The 9718-nt window shown below is 42.5% G+C and overlaps 2 protein-coding genes across 4 annotated transcripts; both read left to right on the plus strand.

The window, feature by feature from the left end:
• Positions 1–529: 529 nt before the first annotated feature.
• Positions 530–6464, plus strand: LOC125507917 (tRNA(His) guanylyltransferase 1-like). 3 transcript variants are annotated; one of them, XM_048672444.1, is made up of 15 exons: positions 530–776; positions 1950–2082; positions 2798–2929; positions 3103–3147; positions 3271–3437; positions 3720–3805; positions 3927–4034; positions 4278–4395; positions 4467–4596; positions 4698–4829; positions 5101–5145; positions 5221–5390; positions 5659–5744; positions 5831–5938; positions 6212–6464. In XM_048672444.1, the coding sequence occupies exons 2-15, from the start codon at positions 1976–1978 to the stop codon at positions 6311–6313; spliced, it is 1536 nt and encodes a 511-aa protein (XP_048528401.1). In that variant the 5' UTR covers positions 530–776; positions 1950–1975; the 3' UTR covers positions 6314–6464. The 3 variants fall into 3 exon arrangements, with proteins under 3 accessions (XP_048528401.1, XP_048528403.1, XP_048528402.1); XM_048672445.1 differs by having other exon boundaries at positions 553–772; XM_048672446.1 differs by lacking the exons at positions 4467–4596; positions 4698–4829 and having other exon boundaries at positions 4278–4420.
• A 1318-nt stretch (positions 6465–7782) lies between these two features.
• Positions 7783–9494, plus strand: LOC125555649 (chaperone protein DnaJ-like). Its single transcript, XM_048718534.1, has 5 exons — positions 7783–8216; positions 8384–8474; positions 8668–8735; positions 8851–8907; positions 9034–9494. Exons 1-5 carry the CDS (start codon positions 8103–8105, stop codon positions 9172–9174), a joined length of 471 nt encoding a protein of 156 aa, XP_048574491.1. The 5' UTR covers positions 7783–8102; the 3' UTR covers positions 9175–9494.
• Positions 9495–9718: the final 224 nt, after the last annotated feature.

Here is a 9718-nt window from a genome sequence, read left to right on the forward strand (position 1 = left end):
AAAGTTGAGACTGACTCTACGTTACCATTAGTCATGTCGTGTTCGACTTGTCATCATCAATAAAATACTCCTATAAGTCAGGTTGACCAAATAGTTTCTTTTGATTTGGTTGACCAAATATTTGTTGTACTCGGTATCCAAAAACACCGGATTGGGCCCATCGCGCACGTTTCTCATTTCACGTCTCTTTCGTCCAACCTTTCTTATATACGTTCCACTCTTTTCTTCTCCTCTTTTATTGTTTTCTCCCATCTATAAATTTTTCTCCCATTCAGTCTCCCTAAAATAGAATCAATTGTCGCATATTTTATTAGCTTACCAAAATAAAAATATATTTTGTTTGATAAGTCATTAAATTCTTACCAAATAAGTACTTGACGATAAAATGGCAGGTAAATCATGACGATTGCATGCAAGATCAACTTGCTAAGATTTTAGCACATCAATATCATAATGGATGTGCAGTCATAGGCTAATATATTAAAATGTTTATATTCCCATTGCAACGCACGGGCAATCGTCTAGTATTAGTTAAACCTAGCAATATCGGATCTTTTTTTTCCGAGTTGCTAAGAGTCCTTCCCGTGCGCGACTAGGTCCTAGCCGCCGCCGGTCCTCTGCCGCGTCGCGTCCAGCCAGCCGAATCATCCGCTGCGCCGACGCCGGTACAGGATCCCAGCAGCCCTTCCCTCCGTCGAGCAGCCGCTTCCACCAGCAGCGTCTCCCTCCCATCAACGCCTCCGACGGAGCTACGCCGGCGACCAGTCCATAGGCAGGTAGCCACCACTCCTTCGTCCTTCCTCATTTTTTCCCTGATTTTTGTATTTGACGAGCACTTGCTGTAGATTTCATATTGCGAGAGTATAATGATGATTATTTATTGATGAGTGCCTGCTGCATGATTATTCCGGTGCATATTCAAGTTTACGTGTGAAAGATTTTGCTTGATAGGTGTTTGTGATAATGCCGGTAGGGGCAAATGTTTACCAATTGTAGTTTGAATTTTTTTCAGATGTGCAAATGTTTTGGTTTAAACATGTTAGGGCATTTCTAACCTATTCCTTCTATACAACGGAGGATCCGACGGAGTAAACCTTGTATACAACGGAGGATCCGACGGAGTAAACCTTGTACTACACGAGCTTGGCGCAGGGGAAGCTTGCGGCAGTGCGGCGGTTGCGTGCAGGAGCAGCAGGGAGGAGGCGAGAGGGAGCTGAAATTTATCCTCCAGCCCGTCTCGGTGGAGTAAATTTACTCCTTCGGTGCGGGTCGGAGTAAATTTTATCCTCATGCGTTTTAGGGGATCGGCTAGGTGTGGCATAAGGGAGTAAAATCCAATTTATCCTCCACTAACGCCGGATAGGGGATCGGTTAGAAATGTCCTTAGCAGTGAAACATGCAATGACTGAAGATATATGAAAAGGAAAAGATTAAGTTGTTTTATCTGCACCGTCTTGACCTGAAATCAAAGCTTAGTAGTAACATGCAATTTGAGAGAGCAGGAGCTTTGTCTTGGTTATAGTGGCTGAAATTGGTTAACACATTAGTACTACTGGTTTTGTTGGCATGATAGATGTCCCAAATCTTGTTTATGATTGGGAATATAGTGGTACAGTTACGCTGTGTTGTTGATTAACAGTCAGACCTAAAATATCACAACCTCTGTAACTGAATATAAGACGTTTTTTGCAGTTCAATTTAAAGTGACTGTTTCTCCTTTTGCATGTTAGCTGATTGATCTTCAGGTTCCACCTTTCGTGTTATGATAAATGTACAACTAATGGTTTGAGTTGGATGATTCATGTCTGTATGTTTTATGTCAAATTCATGTTTGTATGTTCCTAATTCAATTCATGTGTGTAGTATATGTCATATGACAGCAGTGCATAAAGTCAGATTTCACCCAAGTGCTAATATCTAAACCGACCCTTTGGTATGATTCTCTCCAGGAACAGGAGGGAGGTGTCTCGTGGTGATGGCCAATAGCAAGTATGAGTATGTGAAGAGGGAGTTCGAGTTCCACCGCCACCTCCCGGCCTCCAACTGGATCGTCGTCCTCATCGATGGCTGCCATTTCCACCGGTATAATTCATCTCTTCCTCCTAAATGGGCAATATGGAAATACTTAATTTTTCCACAGCCATGTTGAGTGATTGCTGCTTTGTAATATCAGATAGTCTCTAACCGTTAACATTCTGCTCACTTCCTAGCTATATACACTGACATGGTTAGTAGTGGTTAAGCAACTGCATCAACCATCCTAGCTATTAGGCTACCCTGTGTACCAGTGTCTTTTTGTGAGGATTAACAACATGCAAAGAAAGTTTCATTATGCAAATATGGGGTTAACTTGTTGCTCCAAATTACAAATCATTAAGTTTGGATTTGGTGGTCGCGCATCCACCATAACACCAGAACCATCAGATCTAAAGCGGTTTGTTGGATTGCAAGTGTGCGAATAGGCTATTGCAGCGTACATACATGTCATCATGCTTGGCCCTTCGCATCATGGAGGAGCACTCTGCCGTGCTACATCCTCCATTTTTTTCCTTGGTCGGTGCCTCACCATGGGGGCGCATGAGCTTCCTGTGTGGCGCTGACCATGGTAGTTACTCCCTGTAGGGAATCGCACGGGAGACAGAAATTGAAGGTTCCTTATCCTTCGCGGTTTTGCAGTTTAGCTCATATCACAAACGATATAAATTTATCTGTTGTCCCGTTGCAACACACGTGTATTTAGCTATAATTTATATTTGTTCTTTCCAGTGTCCACTAATTTCATTTTTATTTTTGTTAGATTCTCGGAGTTGCATGCCTTTGAGAAACCAAATGATGAGAGAGCCTTACGATTGATGAACGCATGTGCCACTTCTATGCTTGAGAAATTCCCTGACATAGTGTTTGCTTATGGTGTTAGCGATGAGTACAGGTATAACATCTTCTTATCAAAGTTAAATTATGAAATTGTTTGCAGATTTGTCATAAAAAAGAGTATATGCAAATGGTTTTGAATTGCACGGGCTCCATTCTTTCTTTCTGAGAGCATTTTGTTCATTCTTTGGATAATAATCCCTGCTTCTTATATTTCTGTTTGTTTTGCAGTTTTGTTTTCAGAGAGAAAACCGAATTCCATAAAAGGCGGGAAAGGCATGTTATTTATCTGTTCACTTCTTCACTTGGTATTTTAGGATACTGCCATACCCAAATCTATTTGAACAATTCAATTATAAAATCTCATCATGTTATTGACCTCTCTACCAATATATGCAGCAAAATTATCTCTTTATGTGTTTCTTACTTCACATCTGTGTACGGGATGAAGTGGAAAGATTTCTTTCCTAATGATTTTAAGGAGACTCCATATTTTGATGGGCGAGTTGTATGCTATCCAAATATAAAGACTATTCGTGATTATTTGGCATGGAGACAAGTGGACTGTAAGCTTCTTGAACCATAATCGACTTTTTTGTAATATAATAATAAGATACTTATATAGTGCAATTATGTGGGTTGATGTCCTTGACAATAAAATCATGTTATGTATGTTATTTACCCTTTAAAAAAATTATACATCTTCAGCAACATTAACTAAATATAATAAATATAGTTTTTTTATGCGTCACGTCAATGAGATTTCTGTGTCCGGTTGCTTGGCTACTTACTTTTCTATTTGATTTAATGAATGAAGATTAACATATTTAATTTTGTGTTTTTTTCAGGTCATATAAATAATCAGTACAATACATGCTTCTGGGCGTTGGTGAAGTCTGGAAAAACTGAAAAAGAGGCACATCAAGCATTGAAGGTCATCTAAATTATCTAGGGCTATACTTGTCTTCTTTTTTTGAGGGAGGGCTATACTTGTCTTTTGTAGCATTGGTATGAATCATTTTTTCTTTTTCCATGAACCGTCTATTTTCTTTTAGGGAACATTTTCTAAGGACAAGAACAAGTTGCTTTTGCAACAGTTTCAAGTCAACTATAATGATGAACCGGCTGTGTTTCGGAAAGGATCCAGTGTTTATCGAGATAAGGTAATGCTATCAAGCATTCATAAGTTCATTATTGTTTATGTCCCTGCTCAGTCTCAGTGAGGTATATAGTATTTACATATTTTTCTCACACTTATTATTTGTATGAGGTATACCAGTGACCATGAAAGGTTATGCTTACTGCATTTCATTTTGTGGACATATTTTTTCTCAACATTTAGTTCAGTTCAACTAACCCAGTTAGGTTCACTTTGCATACTGAAAAAGTTATACATATTACTGTAGGTCAAAACAGACGACTGTGGGAATCCCATAAAAAGAACCCGTGAGGCAATCACAGTGTCAAGTTTTGATCTCATAGGTCCTGAGTTTTGGGAAAACCATCAATACATTCTTGGAGAAGGTTGGTTGAATCATTCTAGTTTTAGGTCTGCTTCCAGTCCAACTCTTATCAACTTTGGATATATAATACAGCATCAGACTACCTGTGTCTTGGGGGGAAAGAAAAATATGGATATGAGTATGTGAAGAAGTTCGACGACATCCATAGGCTTCCGTATTCTAATTGGACCATTGTTCGTATTAGCGCCTGCCAGTTTGATCAGTGAGGACTTCTATAGTCTCCTATTTGTTTAAACACATGCGACAATACCATTTAGATAATTATATCATCTTAACAACATGGAGAATTATTTTTCCCCCCAGATTCTCACTAATCCATTCATTTGACAAACCAAATGATGAGACTGCTTTAAGATTGATGAACGCTTGTGCTTCACTGATGATGGAGCAATTTCCTGATATTATCTTTGGCTATGGTTTTGACAATGAGTACAGGTATGATCTACCCCTTGAGAATTGCTGTGTTTGCATGGAGAATACTACAAAAAAGACAGATAAAGACAAAATATGTGTTTCCGCATGGCACAATTTTGCCTCTTTTCATCAATAATAGTAATGTGAATTGAATATATTGGCAATATAAGGGATAATGTTGAAGTTGTAAGTGAAGTGGCCAGTGAAGCTTAAATGTGGCAAGCTTCAGTTTATACAGGCTGTCTTATGTTTGTTACAAATGATTATTTTTAATGATTTGTTATTGTTGCAGCTTTGTGTTCCAGGAGAAGACTGAATTGTACCAGAGAGATGAGAGGTAGTTACTTATTTTATGAATTCGTACAGTACATGTCGGTCAAGCCTTTGATAAAATATGTGACTTGTTTTGCAGATTAATCATTTCTTCATGTATATCATGTTTCACTTCCTTCTACATGATGAGGTGGAAAGAATACTTCCCCGGTAAAGAACTAGTGCAGTCACCACACTTCCAAGTAGAAGTTTTCTGTTACCCAGAACCAAGGATCGTTTGTGATTATTTGTCCTGGAGGCAATCAGAATGTGAGTTATTCCTCTCTCCCAAAAGACCATATCTTTAACTATTCGGAAATGTTTATGAATATGTCGATGGTAGTGCAGTATGTAATATCTGAATTCATCTGCAGCAGTATGAATGCATTAAATTTGGTGCTTATATACCTCTATGGTGTGTTATCATTCTATGTATCTTGTTTTTTTAAGATAGACTGCTGCAAGGGGTTTAACTCTTGTCATAGTTAGAACAAATCATAAGAAAATGAGCTGACTCATTCTACATGCTAATTCACAGGTCACAACAGAAATCAATACACTACATGCTTTTGGATGTTGGTGAAATCTGGAGAAGGCGAAAACAAAGCTAAGGAGATACTGAAGGTCTTCCTTCTTTCATCATTTAGGAGTAATTTTTTCATGATTGTAATTAATTCTTTAGTAACTCTTCAGTATTTTATTCTGTGAAGGACACATTACCAAAGGACAAGAATGAGTTACTTTTTCAGCGATTTCAAATGAACTACAACAATGAACCGGCTATGTTTCGAAAGGGTTCGTGCGCTTACCGTCAAAAGGTATTTTGTCCGAATCATGTTCAACAATAATGTTGTTTGTGCTGCCAGAAAGTGGCAAGTTAGATGCTTACAATTTAAAATCCCCGAAAGGAACAAAGTAACTTTACAGTAACTATATAACTGAAATATGCTCTCGCATTCGCACCTCAATTCCATGTCGCCCACAGAAGAAATGCATCTGAGAGCAGACGTCTTTTATTTATTTATTTTTGCATTGGGTTAGAAGATGATTCTCACTGTGTTTTAACGACTTTAGAGTGCGAATGGGTGCAGGTGGAAGCCAGTGAAGATGAGCGGTGGGATGTGGCGGTGGCCCACGTAGACATGGGGCCACAATTTTGGGCAAAGCATTCTTATGTTTTCGACAGAAGATGATCCTTATGTATTCTAGTAGGTTGATTTGCTTAGTGTGTGCCAGATTATCCTCCTCGTTTCTCTGATGCATATATATTTCTTGTAAGGCCCGCTTGAAATGGGTGTAAATTTCTACGCCTGTATTTATTTTACAGATGTAAATTACCGGTCACAGCTTGTTTTTTCCGCCTGTAAACGAAACGACCAGTCCAGGCGTGTATCGTAAACCAGCCGAATATGACCGGAAACGGGAATCCAAGCGGGGCCTAAAGAATTTCTCAAAGCGAGTATGCTGCTTGAAAGACAGAGATTCTAGACCGGAAAAAGCAAAGGTACATCATGCATGGGAGTTGGATATTGCGAGAAATAGTTCGTTCTTCCCTGGTCTGCATAATAAACTTGCATGGCCAAAAACCATACAAATGCCCTGTTTATGAGGAAAACCGGGCTGAAAATCGCACACGCGGGGGAACCTCGACGCCAACACTGCACACACCACTGATTCCGAGGCCGCCGCCTTACCTACACGAAGCAATCGGCACCAAAGCTGCACGACCCGGCCATTTGCAGGAACACTCCGGAGGCTCCGTCACAAGACCAAAATGTGGCCATTATTATTTCAGAGCAACTAATTCTTGAAGTAAAGTACGTAAATTGCAATCATTAAGCGCATCGGGGTGATTCAAAAGTAGTAGATACGTAACCTTTTAGAGGTACTAGCAGTCTAGCAGAGTTCTGTATAGGCAGTAATGGTTGTGAGCTTGTGATCATTTGGCCATGGCAAAATTATAATGCAAAGTTTGAGCATTGTCCTCAAGACCATGGTCGCAGTTGGAAATGATAGGCTCGCTGTGTTTGGTATTTGCTGGCTGGCTGTGTGTCTCTGAAATTCACTCTCACACTCTCACAGGTTCACCTATACGAGTTATGCACCTGACCTGATTCATGACTTTTCCTAGACATCAGTACTTCACTAGAAACATACCCCCACGGTCAGAATACATAAAACTAATCTGCAGTGCAGCCAAGATAAGAGCCCAAGAGGGCGGCAAGTCGGTGGCGCAACACACATGCATGCATGCATGCATACGTACGCTCACTACGTTCAGTGAACCTGAACTATTACTCTATATCGTAGTAGTTTTCTATTCATACGTGCTGGCCTGCCATACGTTGCAGTTGCACCTTGGGAGGGAGGGAGGGACCCCCCATCCCCCATGCCGACATCGTTGACTTGTGCCCGCCCCCCTCACCTAATTTAAATACTTACCATCTTATTCTTCTTTCCATAAGAGGGCCAGCTGCATGTTCCCAAATTAGGACCGGGTCACTCACTGAGCTGCAGTGCAACTAGTGACGAACCAGTCGGCAACAGGTGTCCCGCCACCGGATAGAACCATTCGATGCTCCTCGACAGCAACCGCACCACAGCCACAAACAGCAATGGCCACATGGTGATGCAGTGATGCCGATGCCGATGTAAGCGAGGCCACACATCCATCGCCCAGGCCATCGGCCGAAAATATCGGGGGCCGGAGGTACTGCAGGCAGCTGCGGCTAGCCTAGGCTAGCACAAGTTGCTGCCCGTGCCCGGTTGCTCGTGCAAGTGAGGAGGCGGACGGGACGGTGACATCGACATACATCCCCCCGGCCCCCGCCGTCGGCGACCTGCCTGCCACCCTTGCTGGCCTCGTCGTGCCTATAAGATAGCCGCCATGCGCTAGCTGCGGCAGGCAACCACGAGAGAGAGAGAGAGAGAGAGAGGCACATCCACTCAACACAAGCAGCCACTGAGCATCCAAGGGTTGCAATGGCCGGCTGCGGAGAGAAGAGCGAGGCCGGCGTTGGCCTGTACGCCGTGCTCGGCGTTGCGAGCGACTGCTCCGACGCGGAGCTGCGCAGCGCCTACAGGAAGCTGGCCATGGTCCGTTCGTCCACTGCTTCCCTTTCCTCCTCTGCTCTCCTATATATGCTCTGCTCTCTTCTGTTCTCTTTTCTTCTGCTAGATGATATTTTCTCTGTTTTTTGGCTCCTCTGTTTGACGTACTGTCTGGTTAAATTGGATCCGTAAATAAATGTGCTGGGTTACAGAAATGGCATCCGGACAAGTGCGGCAGCGGCAGCTCCGGCGGCTCGGAGGCCGCCAAGGCCAGGTTCCAGAAGATCCAGGCAGCATACGCTGGCAAGTTCCTCTTCCTCTGGACGTCTGTTTAATTCCAACGTTGAGCTTCTTACCGTAGAATGTGAGGCTTTGCTGCAGTATACGTGTTCCCTTGTGTGTGGCTCTATGTATTTATGTACGTAAACGTACCCACGAGAAAGAGACGTCGAGAGCGTAGAGAGAGGGTGACGTGGTTTGATGAACATGCATGCAGTTCTGTCGGACCCCAACAAGCGTATCCTCTACGACGTTGGAGCCTACGACAGCGATGGCGATGACGAGGTGTGTTTATGTCTCTTCTTCCTTCAACAGTCCTTATATATATATAGATTATAATATACCGACGTCCGTGCCTAGCTCCATTATATTGCCGGTGAGATTTTCATCAATTACGCAGGGTGCAGGAGAAATACTGGGAGACATCCTGAAGGCCATGAACCACACACCTCCACACGTACGTGACAGTCAACTCAACTGAGACCGCTGCTCTGCTTATTGATACTATCATATCATGGAGGTTTCTACCGACCAGAGCACTACTTATTTATTGTTCACCACCATGCCATGCCATGCCATGCAGGAAGACGGCCAGAGCGAGAGCCTGGAGGACCTGCACAAGCAGTTCGAGGAGCTGTTCCTCAAACCGGACGCCTACGCCTACGCGCGCTCCTCCAAGTCCTCATCGTCGTCGTCGTCCAAGATAAGTGCCGGCAAGAAGTAGCTCCCAAGATGAATGATCTTCGCGCGTGGAGATCGCCGTGTTGTTTCTAAAAGAAATGATCTTCGTACGTGGAGCTGCAGCTGGCTAATTTCATCCACGACAGATGACTCTGAAGCAGAGCATCTCCGCGGAGGCGAAGAGAGGCAATCACCCAGAGTAATGTTGAATCTTCAGCATAGCCTAGTCACAAAGAAGAATTTATTTAAGGTAGCATGCGGATGACGCCTCCCGCCATCGCGTGGACTTTTCCACCTTGTGATTTGTACCGGAGTACTACTTCGCATGAATTGAATAACATTTCTGTCATCTTTTCTTAAAAATAATATAAGCAATTATTCCAATTGGCCTCTGCTCAGAATATACTTTTGATACCTGAGTCCACTTGCCAAAACTAGGTCCGGAGACCGGGGCTCAGGTATCCCTTTATGTTTACCAACAATATTGTTTCTTATACACCTAAATTATGCTAAAAAATATACAAAGTTCTATCAGCATGCAAATTATCAAATTAAACTTCGCATACACGTTGAGAATATGTATAGGT

Source organism: Triticum urartu, chromosome 5 (assembly GCF_003073215.2).
Source record: "Triticum urartu cultivar G1812 chromosome 5, Tu2.1, whole genome shotgun sequence".
NCBI lineage: Eukaryota > Viridiplantae > Streptophyta > Magnoliopsida > Poales > Poaceae > Triticum > Triticum urartu.